The sequence below is a fragment of the Dermacentor albipictus genome, chromosome 1, assembly GCF_038994185.2.
Source record: "Dermacentor albipictus isolate Rhodes 1998 colony chromosome 1, USDA_Dalb.pri_finalv2, whole genome shotgun sequence".
Lineage (NCBI taxonomy): Eukaryota > Metazoa > Arthropoda > Arachnida > Ixodida > Ixodidae > Dermacentor > Dermacentor albipictus.
In genome coordinates, this window is record NC_091821.1 from 306595978 (window position 1) to 306620485 (window position 24508).

At 42.3% G+C, this 24508-nt stretch overlaps 1 protein-coding gene across 2 annotated transcripts in view; it reads right to left on the reverse strand.

The window, feature by feature from the left end:
• The window catches only part of LOC135907236 (mediator of RNA polymerase II transcription subunit 15-like), a 70146-nt gene that overhangs the window by 20123 nt on the left and 25515 nt on the right, over window positions 1–24508 (reverse strand). For both annotated transcript variants that reach the window (XM_065438912.1, XM_065438913.1), the window contains exon 12: window positions 14131–14660. In XM_065438912.1, the coding sequence (XP_065294984.1) occupies window positions 14131–14660 (530 nt within the window). The remainder of the gene's footprint in view (window positions 1–14130; window positions 14661–24508) is intronic.

Below are 24508 nucleotides of genomic sequence, written 5' to 3' on the forward strand. Positions count from 1 at the left end.
CTTCATCGGCTAGTATTGACGAAATTAATGCAAAAGTGCTTAAAAATAAAAAAAGATGTCACTAGTGTCATTTGATCACAAATTTTTCAACAGTCACTCTCGTCTGGAGTGGTGTCACAGGACTGGAAGACAGGCAAATGATTCCAGTCCCCAAAAAAGCTTCTTCAACGTTCTGTCTTGACTACCAGCCAATTTCCATTACCAGTGTTTGTTCCAAACTGATGGAGCATGTCATCTTTTCCCACATCATGAGATTTCTAATTTCTAACTTCTTTCATCATAGTCAGCACAGATTTCTTAAGAATTTATCTTGCGATACTCAACTTGCACCTTTTATAAATGACATCAGTTCCCAATTAGACCTTAATATACCCATAGACTCATTGTTTTTAGCCTTCGAGAAAGCTTTTGATAAGGTACCCCACAATCGTCTTTTATTGAAACTTTCAGTCTTGAATCTCAATCCCCTAATTTATAATTGGTTGCGCAGTTTTCTGACTGGCCGGCAACAGTTCGTTTTGCAAATAACTTTTCATCTCCCCTGTCTCCCGTGCTTTCTGTGGTTCCTCGAGGTTCTGTTCTTGGCCCCCTTCTCTTCTTAATCTACATTAATTATCTTCCTAATGATATATCTTCTAACAAATGCCTATTAGCGGACGACGTGTTATTTACCGACCCATTAACAGCAGCTCAAATATCCCTGTCCTACTTCGTGACTTACAAACAGTTGAAAAATGGTGTAAGGCATGGTTAGTCATCAAATATAAATAAAACCTCATTAATCTCTTTCCATCATCGGCATTCTTATGTAGCACCCTCATATCTCTTAGGTAACTCAGTAACATCATCTGTAACATGTTATAAATAGCTAGAGCTTACTTTAACACAATATCTTTCATGGTCCTCTCACATCGCTAAATATAACTAACGAGGCTAACCACACCTTAGGCTTCCCCCGGCGAAATCTGCAATTTGCCCCTCCTTCGGTAAACTCTTGCCTACAAACTGTGGTAAGGCCAAAACTTGAATACGCATGCTCAGTTTGGGACCCTCCTCACACTAACCTTTCTAACATGCTTGAATCTGTCCAAAACCATGGAGCCCGATTTATATTCCGTGACTATTCTTCATATACTAGTGTCACAGCGCTAAAATCTAATGTGAATCTTTCCAGTCTAGAAATGAGATGTCAAGTGTCCAGGCTCATTCTATATCACAAGTTTTATCATGCCCCAATTGGTAACAGCGTCATATCACCAGCTCACCGCCATTCATCCTCGACTAATCATTCAAAGTCAGTATACCCCCAGCATGTGCACACATTATCCCATCTGCATTCGTTTTTCCCACGTACAGTGAGAGACTGGAATGATCTGCCTGAAGAAGCGATGGACCACTCCAGTGCGACCGAGTTCAAGACTGCCATCGAACACCTTCTTCTTTGAAGCTTCCCACCTCTCATGTAAAACCACTCTCCAGGAGCATTTGAGGAATAAAATAAATAAATAAATAAATAAATAAATATACAGCAAACCTCTGTGTGAGTGCATATGGAGTCAAAGCAGGAGTTGGTGTTTACTGAATGTCCACACAAAGTGACACGGAAGGCTTTATTCAGGCATTCTAGAGAGGCTAATGCAATGCCACTGCCGTGGATGCGAGAAGGCGAGCTTTCTGGTACTTATTTTGCCTACTTTTTCCACCACCCGACCGGCACCACCACGGAGGGAAGGAAGGATGGATGGATGCTATCAGCATCTCCTTTGAAATGTGGTGGTTGGTTGCGCAACCACGCTTTCATTATTATTTTGTGTAATCTTCTACCTATAGTTAAAATGAAAAAAAAAAATTGATTCCCAGCAACAAACTTTCTTAACCATTACTGGGAACTTTGCTTTTGTATGCCTCCTTTGTTTGCCGCCAAACTTCCAATTGCCTCTTACTGATTTTTATAGCAAGCATGTTTACTTTACCCCTGTTGTCGCTGAACCCAAGCGTTTCAAGGAGGCCAGAGGAGCCTAAACTTACCGCTGGGTAGATATTTTCACATTCTAATAAAACATATTCCATTGTTTCCGTAGCTTTACCACAGCATGCGCATGGTTCTTCTTCCTTATTGTACCTTGCTTATTAGGTACGCATTCTAAGGCATTCTGATCTCACTTTGAAAAGTACAGAGCTTCCCTTTGAGTTATCATAAAATGTTTCTTTCCTGATTTCAAATTTTCCACTTGGGTAGTTATTCAGAGCAGGTTTCTTTTCATCGCCGCCATACATGGAATTGTCTCAGCCTCTCTGACTGCGTTTGACGCTCTTTGTTGCCATGTCACTCACTATACCGGTCGCATAGTTGCTAGTAAACTTTCTAGTTCTTTTCCTCTACTCTGAATCAATGTTTTTGCTGCATAAATATCTGAACACTCTAGCGACCCATTTACTATCTTCCATATTGCCAAGTCATTGCTCAAAATCTATTTTATTCTGAGCTTTTCTCACTTCAAAACTTGCCCAGCCCACATCACCCTGCAAAGCTCAATTTGTAGTCTTCCCGTGAGCACCCAATACGAGGCATCCTACTGACCGTTGGTTGCCACAGAGTCCTAATTGTACCCCTGACTTCAAGCAAACAACTACTCTTCCAATGCAAGTCCTGGAACCATAACACCTTTCCACATACCCCGGAGCACCTCGTACCTACTTTGTCCCCGTAGCACTTCGTGTTTCATTATGGCGTAATTTCTCTTCCCTTTCACTATTACCGTTTTTTCCTGCGTCTCCAGATATCTATCACCTTCATTTATCCATACACCAAGGTGCTCGTTATTTTTTTACTCAAGGCATTTCCTAACCGTGTATCAACACTGTCTGTTCATTGTTTTCATTGCATACAGTAAAACCTGATTTATAACGCTAAATTTTAATCCTAAATTCTGACCTTCTTGCTCAAAGACATCAGTCAAACATTGCAAATCAGTTTGCTTGCTAGCAAGCAACACAATGTCGTCCGCATAAACCAACCCTGGAAGCTGCTGCTCTACTACTATACCCGCCTGTTTGTATGAGAGATTAAACCCGATATTGCTTCCTTCTAGCGCCCTCTCCATCCTCACCATGTACATCATAAACAGCAGTGGGTATAAAGGGCATCCCTGCCTCAGACCCTTAAATCAAATCAAATCAAATCAAGTTTATTCATTACAAACAAAGAAACGGTTACATTTTTGTTTTACAGACGAGGGTCCCAAAGTCGAAGACTGTAACCGGGACCCTCGGTGGGTAATTATAAGAAAAAAAATTACATAGGTGGCAGGACAGAAATAAAACTTATACAATGTACACTAACAGAAACGAAGAACTGTAGTGCAACAACAGAAAAGTGATTACAATGTACCGTAATACTAACAAAAAATAAAAATATTGGCGTACAACAGAACCTTTAAATTATGTGAAGAAGGAACAGAACGAAATAGAGAAAAATATGATCGGCAGGCCGAGATGAACATGAACTAAAAATATAAGTGTGCTAGAAATATACATATACAAAATTTTAACAGACACAAAAAACATGAGAATACATAAAAAAGCATTATGAGCAAAACGACTAAAGGCAACAGCAAGCATGTGAACAGCAAAACATAAGAGAAATAGGGTAATAAATAATACATTTGGAACCTTAATTGCGTCACTGCGCCAAAAGGAACTCTTTAAGGGATTTTTTGAAGGCATAGAATGATGTGAGTGATTTTATGTTTGATGGTAAGTGATTCCATAAAGATATGCCAGCGAAAGATGATGTTAGTTTACCATAGTTGGTACGGACACGAGGCAGTAAAAAATTTCTGTTAAAGGCAAACCTAGTTCTATTGTGGTTATGTAAATCATTTAGGTCAACGAATTCGTAAAGCAATTGGTTGTTAAGTAACTTAAAAAATAAGATTGTTAAATTATATTGAAACAAGTTCACGGTCGTTAAAATGAGGTTTTGACGGAGCAAAATGGATGCATTTGACTGACGAGGACTGCTAGTAATGATACGAATGGCTTGATTTTGTAAATGCTGAACTGATGACAGGTGGCAATTGTATGTGTTGCCCCAGGCAGCGATTCCATAGTTAATATGACTATGGATAAAAGCAAAGTAAAGTGATAAAAGAGCCTTGCGAGAAAAGAAGGCGCGTGCTTTTATTAGAGCGCGAATGCCAAATGCCGTTTTTTTCTTAATGTTGTTAACGTGGGAGTCAAATTTGAGGTTAGCATCCAGGAGAACACCGAGGAATAGAACCAGGTCACCGGCTGGTATTTGATGAGCACCAAGTGTTAATGCTTGTGGAGAAGTTAGGACCCTGTGACCACTATTGAATATAATATATTTAGTTTTCTCTGGATTAATAATTAGGTAATTACTGAGACACCATTCTATAACGTCAGTTAGCGCAGCATTTAACTTTGATGTTAATGAGATTAACGACGTGTCTGATAATGATATGGTGGTGTCATCGGCGTATAAAACGCAGTGAGATGAATGTAAAAGGTTTGGTAAGTCATTAATGTAAATAATAAATAGTAATGGACCGAGAATGGACCCCTGGGGCACACCTAAGTTAATTATTTTAGTTTGAGAAAGGGCACCCGCTACAGAAACCACGTACTGCCTATCCAACAAATAGCTTTTTAATAGATTTAAGGCGGGACCAGTAATGCCGTATGCTTCAAGTTTAGTGAACAAAATGCTGTGGTTAATCGTGTCAAAAGCTTTGGTGAAATCCAAAAAGACAGAGCCAACGAATTTACCACAGTCTATAGATTTCTTAATAAAATCGGTTAAAGAGAGCAATGCTAAGCAAGTAGAACTACCGGAACGGAAACCGAACTGACAGGGATTAATTAAACTAAATTTTTCAAGGTAGTTATTTAAACGTTTAACTAATAAATGCTCAATAATCTTACTTAGAGACGAAAGAATAGCTATTGGTCTGTAGTTAGAAATTAGGTCTTTGGCACCTTTCTTAAATACGGGAATAAGCTTAGCCTTCTTTAGACATAGAGGAAAAGTGCCAGATTCGAAAATGCGGTTAGTTATGATACATATTGGTTCAGAAATAATATTAGCAACTAACTTTAAATGGTGTGCGCAAATGTTATCTAAACCTGGACTTGTGTTTTTAAGGCTACAGATTGTTAAATGCACCTCTGGAACAGTAACAGGGAAAAGAAAAAATGAGTGAGGTAACCTAGACAAGGTTGGCTGAGTGACTGGATTGTTCGTTATTTGTGTCAGAGCAAAATAGTCGCTAAAGGCATTGGCAACATGAGTGGGCTCGCGGTATGTTGTACCATTCAGGTTAATTTTAGAACATTGTTCAGGCGTGGAAGATTTATTCATGAATTCGTTCAGAAGCTTCCATTGCTTTTTTGGATTATTGCTGTGTTTATTAAATTCATTATCATAGTAACGCCTTTTAGCCTGTTTAAGTAGCGTGTTGAGAACATAACAATATTTTTTATAACGCAGAGCCAACTTGGAGTTAAAAGGTTGCCGCTTAGTTTTCCTGTATAGGTTATCTTTTTTCCTTAAGCTGGTCAGTAAAGCGGACGTCATCCACGGGTTGCAGGCATACTTATATTTATTCTTACACCTAACGGTCCGGGTGCTTATTGATACGGCATGTAAAAACAGCGCAGAGAATTTATCAACTGCTGCTGCCGGATCTTCCAGCAGATTTACCTGAGTCCAATTAGTATTGCTAATGGTATCAATAAATGTATCTTGGTTAAATACTGATGTACTGAATGAGATGTTGGGGGTTGGCACTAAACTGTTAAATGTAACGAAAATGGGAAAATGATCGGTTATATCACTACGCACTACTCCCGACACAGGGGACGGTGTTATGTTAGATAATGCATGATCAAGAAGTGTTTGGGTTCCGTTATGGCTACATCTGGTATGGCAATTAATAAGCGACTCGTAGCCATATCCGAAAAAGCAGTCCGAGTAGGCAGAATATGCGCTGGTATTTGTGTCGAGTAAGTTGATGTTAATGTCGCCCACGATTAAAACATTCTTGTTTTCGAACGATAATTTGTTAAGTATGACGTCGAGAGCAAGTAGGAAATCAGTGACAGAAGATGACGGGGAGCGATAGATGGAACCAAGAATAAGATTTTTCCGATTATGTGCAAAGGAAGGTTGTTCAGCCTCAATCCAAATAGCCTCACAGGAACTAACATTTATTGATAGATCGTGCCTACGGGTGTAAGTGATGTCCGAAGCAATGAAAATGGCAGCACCTCCATGATTATCAGACAAACGATGACAGTACTCAGAACTATAAGATGGAAAGCCGTATAAATTGAAATCGTTGTCAGAAAGCCAGGTCTCAGAAACACAAATAAACGAGAAAGAGTGATCAAGATTGTTGATAAAGTTACTAATGTTATCATGATTCCTCCTTAGGCTTCGAGCGTTAAAATGGATCAATGAACGATTATTATTTGAAAGTTCATACTTAAATCTTTGTGGGGATATCAAAGACATGGCAGATTAAGGTGCGCACGCGCAAGGAAAAGATGAATGAAACACGGTTAGGTGAAGATGCGCAGGTCCGCTTCAGATGAAATGCGGAATACTCTGCTGTCACTGGTCTTACGAGCTTTAATGAGACAATTATCTGTCCACAGGAACTGCCAGTTGCTATCCTTCTTTAGCGCGAGTGCCTTCGCGAAAAGCCTCTTGTTGTCGGGAGTTAAATGGTCATTTACAAAGACTGGAGCTGGGGGTGGAGTGGAGCCTGAGAACCTTGTTGATATCAACCCTTGTTGATATCAACTTCCTGCTCGCTCCTCATCCCTTCCCATTCAACGCAAACAGTATTTTCGAGGTAAACCTCTCTCAAAAGCTGTATACAATCACTGTCTAAGCCTTCCCGTTCCAGAATATGCCACAAAATGTTGCGGTCAACATTGTGATGCACTCCTGTAATGTCTAAAGAAGCCAACTATCATGGTCTCCTTTCTACTCTGGATATTTATATACACTGAATAAGAACAAATAAGTGACCATCCAGATGCCTACCAATCCTGAAGCCATTCTGATGTTCTCCCAACATGTCATTACTCTCTATCCATGCTTGCAGTTTTAATTTAATTGCCGGCATTGCTAACCTGTATAATACTTAAGTAATGGTCAACAGTGTATATGAGTGAATTCTATCTTTTTCCCCCTTTCCTTTAATAAATTTGTTTTACCTTGTCACGAACTGTCTCGTATTCACCTATCTTGTAAGCGTTTTTCTACTGCTTTCAACAGAGCTTCCTTAATTTTTGGTCCTAGTTCATCAATCAGCCTAACAGGAACCTTGTCTAACCCTGTGACTGTACGCTTAGGAATTTTCTCTTCAGCTTTCATCTAGTTGAAATTTCTTAGCACCAGCTCCTCTTCCACCTGGTTCTCGCTCAAGGTCTTTTTTTCTCTAAAACAACCTCATCATTGCCTTGGAATGATTCAGCTGTTATTTTTCGGATGTAATTTGCACCACCACTGCCGCAGATGCGAGCGCCATTAGGTGGTGGTGCAAGGAACCCAGCAATGCACATACTCCGCTGTGGCTTGTTGGCCTATTCGGCAAGAGAATAGCCAGGCCACAGCACGCACACTCACGAAACCCAGCAAGATTCGCAAAAGAAAGCTTTGCTTTTATATGTGATGCCTTCCAAGCAAGAGTGCCAACAAGTGGCAAATTTTTGAAGAAATATAAATGCTGATAAAGGCCTGCCAAATTTCAAAAATATATATGTCAAAAAATACAATCCATAGATATAACGAACTTGCTTTCTTGCATCGGTGATACTTCATTATCAGGCTTGACAGCATCAACTAAATTATGTACTGTTCAGCATATCCCAGAACTAAGGAGTGCAACTTACGCCGCACTCAACAAATTCATACCTAACATAGCATGCCAGAATCCAGGGAAAACATGGGGAAGGCGGAAAATGGAAATTCAATACGATGAGCAAAACGAGAACAATGTAAAAGCGGGAGCCATGGTTTCAACAAGTGAACTCGTCTTTTCCAAGGCTTGAAAAAAGACAAGTCTACTTGTCAAAACATTGGCTCCCGATTTTACCTTGTTCTCATTTTGCTCATCGTATAAGATGCCCAAGTAACCGGTGTGGTGAAACCAATCTTATTAATGAATATCTTAACTAGACAAAAGCGTCTAATTCCGTTTCACAAACAAAAAAATTATTTCTTTTAGTATATCCCTCTTGAAGTGTAAAGTACTGTGAAGCACCACACACTCGAAATGGCACAAAATGTGTCAACAGTCCTTGGCACAAAATTTCACATTTCATTTGTTGTGCTGTACACTTAAGTAGATTATAAAAAACCAAAAATGGGAAAAGTTTTGGTTTTGAGTTCTCTTTACTATAACATTTTAATTTTTTTTTTGCTTTATTCATGCGATTATTAAAGAAGTTTGCACGAAAAGCTCCTCAGTCAGAAGCCAAAGATAGTGGAAGCTCATTATTGAAGTTAAATGTGAACAGAGTTAAAAATGGCGAGAACAGCCAATGCCATAGTGTGTTAGATATTCAAATTATATTGCGCAACAAAAAACGACACGGATGTAAGAGAGGATGACACAACAAGCGCATGTTAGATATGTCGTGGCATTTAACTGAATCTATGAAGTGCAGGCAAAATAAATGGAACCCTGAAAATTCAAAATTTTGTACTATATTGCCACTGTGCCAACCAGGAGCAGTAAAGTGCTCCGAGAGTTTCATGCAAAGTGCTCTGAGGATTTGCGAGTAGAATCCAACTAAGAAATAGAACTAATAATTAAGGGATCATAAGTGCTGGCACATACAGCAGAGATTGTGTTTAGCGCAATGGTTTTGTGCAGACCGCAACCACCGTTAATGGCTTCTGTCACCAAGCTCACGCACGTATCATCATGTACCACCAATTCTAGACTGCCACATTATTCATACACAACTGTGTAGTGACTCCATAATGCCCATCAAAATATTAGTTCACTATACAGACCTGACAAGCCTACATAGCTACGTCCATTTCTTTCATCATCGCTGAGGCCCTCATAAGCTCGCTTCCAGCTGATATTTCCATATTTTGAATCACTGTCGATGCATTTGGAGCATATCCACGAGACAATGAGCTCAAATGTGACGTGCACCCAGTGTGGCTCCTACACCGGCACAACAGATGACAAAGTAGCGAGTTCTGCCTTCCGGGTGCCAGTTTGTGTTTTTAGCCACTCTCCAGCCACATTTGCATGCAAAACATGCGCAAATGATGATTTCACTTTCAGACAAGATTGTTCTCTTTTTTTTTCACAAAGATAACACATATTAACCATCCAGAATTGGGAGTGTGGAAGAAAATCAGCTCGCTAAATCGCAGAAAAACTTGCATGATGTTTAGGATGCTCGTTACATTGGATTTTACTATACTGATGTTTGTTGTATTGAGGTTCGACAGTACAGTCTTTAAACTGCGCCTCTTGCCAACCATTGTAATGTGCAATGAATGACTTCTCGGGTTTTATGTGCCAAAATCACGATTTGATTATGAGCCACGCCATAGTGGGGGACTCCGGTGCAAGGGGGACTCCGGTGACTCCGGACTCCGGACCACCAAAGGAAGTCTTTAATGTGCCCTCAGTACACGGGACACAGGTATTTTTGCATTTCACCCCCATCAAATTGCAGCCACCATAGCCAGGGTTCGATCTCACAACCTCATGCTTAGCAGCGCAACACCACATCCGCTAAGCCACCACAGTGGGTAACTGTGCAGTCAATTTCCCAAGGCATATACTGGCCCAAACTGAAGACCCTCTTATATGCCATGTAGCATAACTGTCAAAACAGCTAGCAATAATTAAAGAAGAAATACCTATACAAAATGTCCTCAGTACAAAACAGTTGCAATCTTAATGCAAAAAGAAACAAGTTCTTGCCGGATAAAGTTATACAGTTAAACCTCAATATAACAAATTTTAATATGATGAAATTCCTGACATACCGAAATATATAACTTTTCATAACTTCTCGTCCATAGAACATGTATTTAAACTAGGATATAATGAAGTGTTTTATACACAATTTCAATATAATTAAATTTCACTCCTGCTGCAAAGGAATAATGACACAATAGAAACTTCCTTAGACGCAGATCATCAAATTGTTGAAATATAAGTAGCTGCTTGTGAACGCACCTCTCAAATCGCACGCCACGCAACCGAGAGTGATTGCCTAAATGGAGCAACGTCATGTATCACCCTCACAGTGTCAAAACGTTCCATCAAGAGTGATTTTATTACCACATGCCTCACTTTTAACTTATCTCGGCTTTCCATGAAGGCTACGAGAGAATGCGCACGTTCACCCAACAAACTAGACCTCATGCTCACAACCCATGCCGATCACATCACACCACTCATGCATTTGCCTGCCCTCAGTGATCGTGCAGTATTTCAAGGTACATAATCTTGTGACCTAGCACACATTAAAAAAGCAAACAAAAATGCTAACACTTTAGGATAAAGGTAACTATGGCGCCATTAACAAAGAATTAAATTACTTTTTGCACAGATTTTTCAATGACTTCTCTCAGCATTCAGTTGAGTCGAAAATAATACAAAAATTAAATAAAAGAATCAGTTGATTTATACGTCCCCACTATCATCTTAACAGAACGTGCAGCTTCACTGTGGTTTAACATGTTAAAGCGACTAAAAACAAAACAAAAAAACAAAATGCACTTTCTGCATGCGGTAGGTGTCACATCATAGAAAAGAAATTTCATTCTCTTGCTGCCAAAATGAAACATTCCTTCCCATCATCCACATTTACCAGCTATGTTGCAAAACAATATTAAACAATTCTGGCAAGTTATCAACCCTGTCCGTCTATACCACTCTGTCATGACCTCCACTTTCCTGTGCAAAACGAGGACGTTGCTGAAATGCTACACGCTACGTTTGCTTCAGTGTTTACTGAGGAGCCTGTAGGCAATCTGCCAGATTACCCCAAAACTGATCCCCGTGAGATGCCCAGTACATATCACATTTGAAGATAACAGCATAATAAAGATAACCGAGTCTCTGAAACTGAGGGACAGCAACAATGTTGGTCAAACTGTGACCACACCTCTGTTTGAGCACGGGAGTCGCATAAGTGTGTTGCCGTACATACACACTGTCTCCTATAATGAAAAACATTGCTCAACAAACTAATGCAGATGTGGTCTTCTCAACAGCAGACAAGCTGGAAAAGCTGTGCAAGGTCATGGCTCCAAATGCACACAAGAACCTTGGCTGCAAAATGAAGCAAAAAAAAATTTGTAGTTGGTGCTGCATTAGTAATTTATTGCTTACCACCGTCGTGTGGTCACAGCTATGTAGGGCAAACCAGCCGTTGCCTTGGCAATCAGTTGCACGTGCACAGTAACAATGTCAAAAATGTGGTCGGTGGCTTTCTTGCAATGCATTTGTAAGAGTTGCGGTTGTGTTCCGTTGTCTCACACTTGCAGAATTTTTGGCCGAAATATGAATCAGCTTACAAGAGAGATTATCGAAGCAGAGAAAGAAAAGATGGGTGAAATGTGCATAAGCATGCCATCTATCGCGCCTACAAGAAAATAATTTCATTTTCTAGGTGTGCCAGCCTCGTTTGTGTAGATTGTTGACTCTTAGTGCCTTGGTGTTCTATGCGCTAATGTGCTCAGATTATGTGATGTATAAAAGTAGCATCGAAATCAAAAATAAACTGTTCAAAGTAGCGCTTGTGTGTGCGTGTGTGTGCACCTTATATTTTTTGTCCGCGTTTTCCTTGTGCTTGCACAGTTCTTAAAAAATAAACTAACAACATTAGCTGAAATCAATTTCATCTATGCAAGGGTCCTAAAATATACAAAATACATTTCTGGTGCTCTTTTATCGCACATCGTCTAACAATCCCGAGCTATAGGCATTGTAATGATTGGAAGGTTGGCAAAATAATTCCCATGCACCAAAATGGGCCTAAATCATCGCAAGAAAACTACCGCCCTATATTTATTACAAGTGTTTCTTCAAATATAATGGAGCACATAATCAATTCACATCATGAAATTTCAACTATCTGTAATTTCGTTTTGCCTCTACCTACATGGATTCCTAAAAGATTGCTCGTGCACTATCCAATTAGCTCTGTTCATCAATGATATCAGCTCCAGCCTAGACAGCAGTGTACCCGCCGACACGCTTTTAGATTTCAATTTACAGAACACTTTTGACAAAGTTGCTCACCAATGCCTTCTACTGAAACTCTCCGATTTAACCCTTAACCCCCTTGTCCTAAATTAAGTGCGTGACTTCCTTACTAATCATCAGCAGTTTGTGTGGGCTAAGAACCATGCATCTCGTAACACACCCATTGTCTCAGGCATGCCCCCGAGCATGGATCTGGGTTCCTTACTTTTCCTAATCTATATATATGATCTTCCTAATAATATCTCCTCTAACATATTATTATTCACCAACGGCTGTGTTATTTTCCGCAGCATCAATAACAACCTTGACTCTACCAAACTCCAAAACTATCTGTATCATGTCGAAAAAAAAATGTTGCAACGTCTTGTGATCTTACATGGTCGTCTCACATAATTAACATCACAAACGATGCTAACCACACCCTTGCTTGTTTATGACTTAGCTTGCATCCCACCCAGTCCTCCGTAAAAATACTTGCTTACCAAACAATGGCATGAATGAAACTCGAGTACACCAGCGCAATTAGGGACCCCCATCAGATTAACCTTTCAAACATGTTGGAATCAAGTCCAAAATCGTGCTGCAAGGTTACCTTATTCAGAGCACTCTTATATAGCGGCACAGCACTAAAATTCCAAGCCAATCTTCCCAGTCTTGAATGCTGCCGCAAAATTTTGAGACTTTCCACTTATCACAAACTTTATCACTTGTCAATTAACCATGCCGTCATTACTCCGCCTCACCGACTATCGCTTCGCATAAGTCAGCTGTTCACGTGCCCACACTTCTGCGCATATGAATTCATTTTTCGTCCAAATGGTAAAAGATTGGAACAAGTTACTCGTAGATGCTGTAAGCAACACTGATCACGATAAATTTAAAGCAGTTCTGGCATACAGTGTGAAATAGTATTAAGCCTGGCTCGCTCTTTCCATGTTGTAACATGCTGCATTGAAATCTTTTTATGTGTGTTTCATGTGAACTCTTTTTTTACTGCGCTGAGTATTACACAAGTCCACATTTACTTATTTTACTGTTATATGTGTTGTATTTACTACTTGTTTGTCTTTGTTATTCATAGTTATTTTGCATTCTTGTAATTAGCCTTTCTTTGTTCTTGTTCACTTGTTTCTATGTATGCTTGGCCATTCCTCATGTCAAACCCTTGAACAGGGGGATTTTGACTATAAGATACAATTGTGCCCAACCTGGTGTAAGCTTTCGCTATGCCAAGAAGGGTGAGCCAAGAAGTATGGTGGCCTCACGAGTGCAGTTTTCCTCCCTTGCAAGCAATGGGAAAGGAGGGGGGGGGGGGGGCTGTGGAGCAATTTCGCAGCAACAAGACCAAGTGCGTGCAAATTTTTTTATTGTAGGCACCCTAACGGATCACAACCATATGTACAACCTCTGTACTTGATATAGCTGTGGGCACAACAGCTATGTTCCAGACATTTACAATCGTGGGAAAAAAAGTGTAGCTTAAGAAACTGAAAATTGTTTAACACACTTGAGCCTCCAGTAAAACAGCCCTGTATAAGATGAACATAAAGGTAGTAACTTTAAGACTTAAATCTCAAAAGAGCTTTTTTAAGAGTTGGTGACATACCTTAATATGTGCATATCTGTGAAAAATTTGCTACACGCTCCACCATTCGAAACAGGAAAACATGACAGGCGTTACCTGTATCCCTTTGGGCCATCAGCCAGACAACCATCCGCAAAAAATATTTTTGGAAAAAAAAACCTGTTCAAAATGTGATGGCCTTGCTGCAGCTGTACATACACACAAAGTGTGAACATGCTGCCAGAAAGTAATGGCAAATCATCCCTACACCGATGAACGCACCTGATAGGGCTGCTGTAGTGTAGCTGGCAGCTGGCCAGGCTGCTGCAACTGCTGCTGCTGCTGCTGCTGAAGTAAAAGCCGAGACGCTTGGAGTGTGGCTGCCTCTGCTTGCTGCTGCTGTTGCTGCTGCTGCTGAGCCTGCTGTAATTGCTGTGCATGTTGCTGCTGTTGAAGAAGTTGCTGTTCTGCTTGCTGCTGTGCCTGCTGCTGAAGCTGTTGCTGAGCCTGTTGTTGAGCCTCATGAATCTGCTGCTGCTGTAGTTGTTGCTGCAGCTGTTGTTGCTGGAGCTGCTGTTGAAGTTGCTGCTGCTGCAAATGCTGTTGCTGTAATTGCTGCTGTTGCAGCTGCTGTTGCTGCAGCTGGTGTTGCTGCAGCTGCTGCTGTTGCAGCTGGTGTTGTTGATGCTGCTGTAGTTGCTGTATCTGCTGTGGCTGCAACTGAGCCATGGCAGTCTGAGCGGCCATGACAGCTTGCGTTGGGTACATTACGGTTGCCTGAGTCTGAGGTAGCGCCGTCACATAGCTCACACCTGCGGAAGAACCCCCACCAGCGTTTGTCATCCTGGGGGCACTGAACCACACAAACTCAACTAAACGAATGATGGACGCCACAATGCTCTAGAGCATGGGTTCTCAAAGTGGGTTCTGTGGAACCAAGGGGTTCTGCAGGACCCTCCTCAGGGTTCCACAAGCCAGTGATAAGTTTTCCCTGTTTCTGCACTTGCAAAGTCACTAAACTAAGACTGTGGACAAGAGGTGTGCTCAATCCAAGGGATCTCTATTACCCAAAAGCACATCACAGTACGTAACAAAAACGTGCAAGCTGCACAATAAGTCTGCTAGCAGCTAGTAGCCACCCAGCCTCCAAAAATGGGCAGCATGCCTAAGCTTTCACACTTGTATCTCGAAGGAAGTAACTTACCCCATGCGCATCTCTCCTGTTTGTAGATAAGGGCTAGACAGGTGCCGCTAGCATGCACATTGACATATAAGTCAGAGGATTTGAAAAAAGATACATGGAGTAGCACAACACAGTTGGTTCTAGTACGGTAGCTCAGCAGGCATTAAACACCACGAATGTACAACGCAAAAGAGCAAGAATGGTGCTAGCGTCCAACCAAAACAAAGCAGCGGTGTTCGCATTGCCATAGTCATCAGCGAAAATCATATGTGATACTTGTCTGACAGGAATGCTGGAACACTTCATGCCTAATTGTGCCTTTAAAGCCTTTGGTCTTGCGTTTATCACCATGCATAACACTACATTGGCATCTGGCCGTGTGCCTTCTGCACAGTCACTAACCATGATCGCATTGATAGCCAGCATAATTTTGTCCGCAGCGGTTGTGGTAAACAGTAGTTTCGTTTTGACTCAGTGTGCGCGTTGGCCACGTGCCTTCAAAACTGCATAGTCACCATTCGTGATCGCATCAATATCGATCGCAGTTTCATCTGCAGTTGTTGCAGAAAATGGTTCTTTTATTTTGACTTGGAGCATGCGCCAGCCGCCTGCTTTCAGAACCGCAGTCCATGATGACGTCAATAGTAACCGCGGTTGTCCGCAGCAGTTGTGGGAAACAGTTGTTTCACTTTGACTCAGTGCAAAGCTGTCGAGGATGAAAAGCGCCAGCTACAGCATGATGAATGAACACTTTCTTGGCGACCAGCTCACTGGCAAAGAAATAATCAGGATGTATGCACGGTAGTGAAAAATGTGTTTCAGATGAAGACATGCCACTGCCATGCTGCAAATGAAGTTTCAAGGTCTTCACCATTGCGAGCACTAATCAGTCACAAGATCATGAGAACTGCAGCTTCCACAATGCTTTTATGCATAGAAACGGGATCTGCTGATTCAGTCAGTAAATAAAAGCGTGTTGCCATGGTAACCATTTGCTTATTGTTTTGTTACCCTTGATAATTCTACATTTGGTTAATTTTAAAATTTTTTTCAGTCCCGTGAAATCCAAATTAACAAGGTTTTACCATCCTCAGAGTCGGCACTAATTCCAAAACCACTTTTCATGAAATGTTTAAAGTGTTCCCATGTAATATGCTCCGAAAACTGTCATTCTTTCTCAGCACGCCTTGGTTGCGATGTTGCTTTGTCTTGGCTCATGACAACTGCACCCAGTTTGCACCACGTGGGTTGCACATCACCGTCAAAATAGCCTGCCCACCACCACCGTTGGCCCCAAATGTGTTGTGTGCTACGCCTAGCTTCTATTATTCTACATTACCCTGCCCACCATCACTGTTTGCCCCAAGCATGTTGCACACTTCACATAGCCTCTCTACAAGGGGGGAGTTCCTCGGCACTTCATGGAGCTGAGTAGGGTTTCCTGGGACTAATATGCTTGAGAACCCCTGCTTTAGAGCCAGCTCAAGGACCAAGCCACTCTGGAAATGCACACACACTAGTACAAATCTTGAATACAAACCCTGCCGATTAACGGGCACCCAACACAACACACCGTGTGCACAATGAAACTCCTAATGCTAAGAAGCAGCTGATCCTACCTGAAGGGAAAAGGTTAGACAAGGAATCTAAATAAATCAAGCAACAGTAGAACAAGAACAGTGGAACTGAAGAAACTCAGCAGATGGTCTCCTCAAACACCAAAATGTCTTCTTCATTCTACTCAGACAGCAGGCACTCTTGCACTAAACATTCCCAAGCACTCAAAAAAGCAAGTGAATAATTACCGTATTTACATGATTCTAACATACACATTTCCCTGAAGAAAATTAATCCGAAAATTCCCTTTGCCATTACTATCTGATAAAAAACTGAAATAGTGTTCACGGCACTGGCTACTGTAACTGCCAGCAGGACTGCCACTGTCATCATAAGATGGCAACAGAACAAGTTTTTTGCACAACGTGCCGACAATAGCACTTCGCTTTCATTACAAAAACTTATTTGAGGAAGTTATATTTAGGAGGGCACTGGTTTGGGCTGGTTGGTAACAATCCATAATAAATATTATTTGCGCACGGCTTGGAATGAGGGCTAGGCTTGTGTCTGTCATTTCCTAGTCCTCGTTTCAAGTGGTGCACAAATAACATTTATCATGAATTATATTTAGGCTTGTGTGAATATTTAGTTGATATTTTGAAATATTTGATTGAATATTATGCTGTTCAATATTTGTTCTGGCTCAAATTTCAACATTCACAATTTCTGAAGTATTCTCAAACAATTTAACAGTTTTGGTGTCGTGAGCAAGTCACATCGCATGGCTCATAGCCATGACAAGCCAAATTAATTTACAGTCACTGACTGCATTTCGCACTTGCTCTATTAAATTATTCAAGCATTAATCCTACCCACCACCACCTTCTATTTTGAACCATACAAAAAGCCACATACAAAAGACACACACACACATACATACAGATACATACAGCAGTTATGGACGCCATAACGTATCTGGCTAGATTTTTCAAGCGTGATCCAGACACATGACGACATTAAATATGGCGGCAGAAGAAAATTATTGGTTTTCAGTTTGTCCCTCATACTCTCCCATTCGCTGGCAAAATGGTTTCCCAGCCTCTTGAGAGACCAATGGCAGCTGCAAGTTGATTTGTGTTGACTTTGCACTAAACAAATCAAGCCATAAATTTGGTTGCCGACACTCGGCGAAACAGCAATGGTTAGGCCTAACAGCCAAGGTGGGTGTGGCAATGGGCTGGCTGCAAAACCACCACCAGAAGTTTGCCGCTTATTGGTGACTGTCCCTCAGATCACACACGTAGTCTAAACTGAGGGTCGGAGAAGCAGCGAGCATGAGTTCAGAGCACTTACTGGACAGAGCTCGTTAAGCTCACCTGCATATGGATAGCACAATCCAACTGCTGGGATCGCGCAGTCAAGGTCGTACTTTTTAACAACACACAATGGGTGAACATGAAACACGACCACAGCCTCGACCATTAGGAAATTTCGATGAGAGTTGTGGTAATGCGCGACTCTCACGCGTCCCCTAATACCATATTTACTCGCATAATGATCGCACTCGCGTAATGATCACACCCCTGAAATTTGTCGTCAAAACTCGATTTTTTTATTTCCCGTGTAATGATTGCACCCCGAACTTGCCGCAGCGATATGTCATGTGCCAAGTCTAGCTAATAATGATCACGCTTACCATCTGTCGAATGCTACGCGAACGACTCTTCAAGACAAGCCAAGCAGTCTGCGCGCACCAAACATTCTTAAGTAGATGCCTCATTTCATTACTTTCATCACTTTCCGCACTTCCATGACTAAAAGGAAGCGGCAACCAAACTTGCCTTTATTACTTGTAGGCTTCGTAATGGTTGTGGTCAACAACAGCAAAAAAAAAGGCGCTTTTTGGTTCTTCTCGTCTGCGCTCGTGGGTACGCAACAAATCGCGAGCGGCAAATACAGTGGCCGCATTTACACTGATACGTTAAAAGTGTACCCTATTCATACGCAGACGCTTGTAACACAGCTAAGATATTCACCCACCCTTAGCGGAAACGTGCCATATTAGGATAGTAGTGAAGACAGATGCCGCAATTTCCGCGGCATGCCGGTCATGTGTTTCTATGTCACTGGCAGCTAAGCACACCCATCTGTTTCTGTCCCCTCGAAGTGGACATGGCTATGTTATTGCCACAAGCTTGCCGATACTAACAATACAGTAAAACCTCGTTAAACCGTACCCGCTTAAACAGTAGTTTCGGTTTAAAAGTAGTAAAGTCAATTCCCCGACTCAGCGGCCATTGAACATAATGTATTTTGTATCCGCATAAACCGTACCAGCTTAGTGCGTACGCATCGGTTAAGGCGTAGCGTTTCCACTTTTCGTCGCGCAAACACGGCGGTGCGTCGTCTCCATCGGGCGGCCCGGCAGAACAAGCCTCAGAGATCGGTACAACGGCCTCCAAGCGCCCTGTGCGTTTGCCCGTGAAGCCGCATCAACATCAACATCATTTCGACGCCGCATGGACGCCGTGATGCGCCGTGCCGGAGAGCGTTGTGGCGTCGTGCAAGCGAGGACTCGCGTCATGCCGAAGCTAGGATAAAAAGGACGCCGGGTGCTCAGCATAGAAGAAAAATTAGACATCGTCCGTGCTACCGAACGTGACACGAAGAAGTCGGCGCTGGCCCGCGATATGGATCTGCTGTTGACTACAGTGTGTGGCATTTGGAATGCGAAGTTGCTCGGCAGCGCTGCTGCGACCACGAAGAGATGTCGGCTACGAGGTTCGACTTTTCACCATCGTTGCCGCTGTTGTTGCCGAAGTGTCAACTAGCGACAATGATGAGGACGACACGGAAAGCGACATCACGGGCTATTCAGGCCCGACAGTGGCAGAAGCTGCGCGTTACGTCAGCCTCATGAATGCGATCGTCGCAAGGAGAACAGGGCCGCGATAACGTAACTATTCCAAACGAAAAGTTTTCCGAACTCCGGCACCCGGCAATGAAAAAGGCGTCCCGGGACTTATGCAGCACTACTGCGCGCGTGCACGGAGAATACGTAACGCCAACGAGGAATCTGCCGTGCGAGTGTTTGCCGAGAGGAGGGGGGCTGGCTGAGAAGCTGGCACGCAGCTTCGGTAAGCTTGAGGCCGCTGTCGTCGTGCTAGGCCGCCGCAATATCAAACGAAAATAACATTTACGTCCCGCGAAGTGAATAAATACTGCATGTTTTTCCCCTTACATCGCACTCTCTCCGAGTTCCGTTTTCGACAGATAAGTGGGCGATCTCGTGCTATTTCGCTTAAACAGTACTACCGTTTAGTACGTACTTTTTCCGAGCTCCGGCCGACTACGGTTTAACGAGGTTTCACTGTATTATTGATTACTGATACGGAAGAAACTGTTTCAATGCACGTAATGTACTCACGTGAAGAAAAAAAAATCGCGTTCGGCGCGTTCGGCTTGCTCCCCTGGCAGCCATTTTTGTTTTGATGTCCCGCAGCAAACGCGGGACGAAAAAATTTTTGTTTCTATTCGCAAGAAATTTAACCCGCATAATGATCGCACCCCTGATTTTGCGTCAATTTTTCTGACAAGAAAGTGTGATCATTATACGAGTAAATATGGTATGTCGTTTTTCTCGCATATCTCCCATCTCCTGTAATCCGGCTTCGCCACGTGGCTTCACTGCAGCAGTCGGTACGCTTGCAGGGTAGTACGAGAGATGGCGCAAGTGTTGCTCTGCTAACGCCACCTAACGGCGGGGTTACATGGCGCAAAAAGGAGAAGGCTCTTCCTCTTTGGCTCGGGGCCGGCAAGCGGCGCGGACGTCTGCGCGGACTTTCTGCGCATGCGCCGATCCATGCTTCTGCGAGACCGTCTCGCGAGGCCTACCTCGGAATGAACGAACACGATTGTTTGAACATGCCACTGTTCGCGTGACCGTACGCGTGAACGACCAGGCATTGGTGTCCAGCACGAGGTGAACATATTCGCTCATTATCCGGTCACGGTGAATCGGACTTCCGCGATTTATCGCGCGCCCATCAGCATGTTTTGTGGATAACAACTCAGTGAGCAGGCATTAGTCTATGAAAGGTGCAATAAATGCCCTTGTGATTGTTTGCACTACTGTGTTGTTGTTCCTTTGTCCCAAGAACATGGGTGAGAACCCCACAGAGTAAAGCACAACCGTGAGCAAAAGCGTGTAAACGAATTCCCAGTTTTGCTGGCATTGTAAAAGGTGGAACTTGCATTTCTGCATGAGGAGAAACAGTGCTTTCAAAATAAACTGAATCAAGATGAGTCTATTTCCTTCTTTGCAAAAGGTAAAACAAGTTAGATTTCTAAATATCTGGCACTTAGTTAAAGCTTTATGCAAGCTGCACAGCTATTTGAACTATTCATTTCGAAATTATTCAGCACTAATTACAATTCATTTGTTGCTTAGTTTGCTTCAAACTAAAAAAATTATATTCACACAAGCCTAGCCATTTTATTTGCTGAGCTTGCAGTTATGGAGCCGCATTTCAGGCTTCTGACATTTTATTGAATTGCATTAATAACAAGACAACCTAGCAAAGTGGATGGTCAAGATGTTGGCCACTGTAGCGTTCATGATTGCAGAATCATTCAATAAATGTGAAATATCAAGTGCAGTGGACTGTACTGAGAAAAGCACTATTTATAGACCATAATAACAAGCTAGCAGAGATGACAGACATTAAGAGTGAATAAATTAACATTCTGTCAAGGTGAATCCTGCTGGTCTCATATTGTTCTGACTATGAATACAATATTGGATGAATGCTATAGGGTGTGCATCAGGTATAGGTGCAAATTATTTTCTTACATTCAAACCATCAAAAATGGGAGCATGTTAGATTTCGAGGCACATTAGAATCTTGTAAATACAGTAATGAACATAAATGTCTATGGAGTGCATCTAGTCAACATGGTCAGACAGCATAGAGTTCAATGACAAGAAACAAGAGTCGCAGACAAAAAGGTATCAGCAACGCTCAAAAGGAGAAAAGGTACAAAAAATAAAGAGTCAAGCACAAGTTATCAAAGAAGTTGGGAGGCCTGTGAAAAACAGAAAGCTCACAAGAGTAAAAGACACGTATACATTTATCTATGGGTTGGCATTACCGTTTGTTAACATACTGCATTCTACCCAGCGTCCAAGACCTGCAAACTGGTATATTTTTACTAACTAACCGAGCAACTGTTTGGCAAAGTACCTATTATTCAATGTTGCTAGTTCAGCCTTTCTCCTTTAGGAAGCAGTGCCTGCGAATTTCCCATCCATGTGGTAGCATGTGTGCTGATCGTCGTCTTTTGGGAAACTTTTCTTTTGGTAACCCTTTTTATACCTGTCTCAGCAGCATGAACACTAAAATTATGTACAAAATGAGCAATAAAAGACGGACATGTGGTCATCACTTGAAAGTCTTGGCATTCCATATGCACATGAGGCATTCAAATCATGTTCGTAATTGTATGGTAACATACAATTGCTAACATACACTGCTTTAAAGAGTTGATTTTGGTTTAGACGAGGGACACCTGCATCCTGGCGTCAGCCCACACTATATTTTTTGAGCTTAACCTCCTTCATAGGAGTGGCGGTTCACTTCCTTTCCTGTTCATTCCTCCATGCATAGGTCCTTTCTGTTCCCATCCTCCTGCCTCCGAGTGTTCGCCGCATCACCATTTGAAGCATCCTCTTGATCAGTTGCACGGTCAACATTCGATTTTTTGGACACTTTAGGGGCCACAAGAACATACTAAAATTGAGAAGCTCGAGAAAATGGATGCACGTCTTTTACTGCCTGGAGGGCTCAAATCACCAAGGCACATCTGGAGAAGCTCGGAATGCCTGCCAGTACACTTATTAGGCATATCGGTGCTCATACTGTGACAGGAGATGGCGGTTGCATACGTGTACAATTAAGGAATACATAGTATGTCCCATAACAATTGCTCCTTTCAACACTTGTTATGCTTCACTGCAATACTTTCGCGTATGCTTCACCGCGTAACATTACTGTACTAAGGCGACGCTAACTTTCGGGAACCAGCATTATGCAATGCGCCGTGCTTTCTGAGCTTCAAAGCCATTCGCGAGAACCACAAAGGCGGAGTCGGTGCCATTGCTGTCAGCGGCGAATTCTTTCAATGAAAAACACGGTACCGAACGGCAAGAACCTTAAGAGCGAATGTCGAAGCAGCTAGGGCCTTGATGGTGGCTACAGCTGCCAGCCGATCTGTGCGAGAACGCCGGTTCGAGGCGGAGAGGTACTCAAGATGGTGCCGGTGTTGGCTTTGATTAATGCCATTTCGGACCTGCAGTCACGACAAAAAGTCTGGAAAATCGGACGGTGAAGAGTCCTTGCATCCAAAATTTCCGACATGCTTACACACCGACTATCGGGTATGCGTGGTGGTGCCGCAAACCTGTCCAAATTATTGGGCGTCCAGAAAGTCGGTTGTTGACTGTACACTGGCAACTCCTCCAGCCGACGATATGGTGTCAAAGTAGATTCATTACAATTCCTCTCTATTACTCGAGCCAGCATTAGCGCGACTTTCGTTCTCTTTCAATAAAATTACAGCTAATTTTCCCTAATAGAAGCAGAACTTCCTTGAGTTTTTTGTGAGTATTTCCAGACTATTCAAAATCACTGAGAATTCCCGGTTTTCCCAGTTGGTAGACACCCTGAACACCACCTTGAAGTTCCTGAAGGACATTAAGAAATTTGAATGTCAGTTCCAGTCTAGCATTTGACTGCTTATTGGTAGAGATACGACTATGAACCCAAGAAAGAACGTGGCAACTTCCAAGAACTTCAACTGTGCCACAACAGCCCAAATATAACAAGGTCAACGTCAACAGTGAGCTGTAGCGCTAGGAGGAGTGTGCATCAACATGATTTGCACTTGAAATCAAACCAAACCTGACAAGAACTCTCAGACACAACCCCCTCCCCATATTTTTGCCCCACCCACATTTCACATCATTGCTATACCAGACATCTATTAGAGTTTTAGAATAGGGGCCCCAAATGGTTTGGAGCCCCAAAGAAATAGCGTTAAAGCCACTGCGCATGCACAAGGCACAAACTGTGTTTGGGTTTTGCGTCGGGCAAGCTATTTCACTGATTCTGAGAGAGCCCCAAAAATTGCCCCAAAAGACTTGCGTAAACAAATATAGTGGCACCCATCGAAGCAACGGCTCTAACCTAGCACCAAACTGGGTTCGATTCGTGGTAACGCGTGAAGTTCGTAAGCTAGGAGAAGTGACTGCTGTTATCGCTTTCTCTCAACTAGGGTGTGTTATGAAGATTGACGCCACCGACTCCGATTTCGATTGTGGAATTTATGGCTCGTAGGCCTAACATGGTTTAGCTTGGCTGGTGAAGGCACGTAACGTTGGTTACTCAAAACTAAGGACAACCAATTGTTTGCTTACAAATAATCTCTAAATTGTAATTAAACACGAATACACAAAAGTCAAAATTACTATTCTTATCACAAAATGGTATATTTTATTTAATTATTTTTAATACCTTTCCTTTGACGCCGTGGTGGCACTGTCAGTGCAAGGCACTATCCGCAAATGCAAAGCCCTATTTTAAAACTCTTCACTCCTGCGTGCCCCAATGCTAACACCTGAAAAGCTCTTTGGGGCACCAAACTATTGGGGCGCCTATTCTAAAACTCTCTATTAATTCCTCTGTGTGCTTTGTCCATTTCCTATAATCTTTCTTGGGGTGCTAATGACTCCCTATAAGCACTTAAGGAGGGAGTGACACTTATGCCTTCCAAACCACCTAAGAATGGTGCCCTACACCTCAAGACACCATGAGCAATCCAATGTTATGCCCTGGTACCTATAGTGAACGTGTACCACACTGT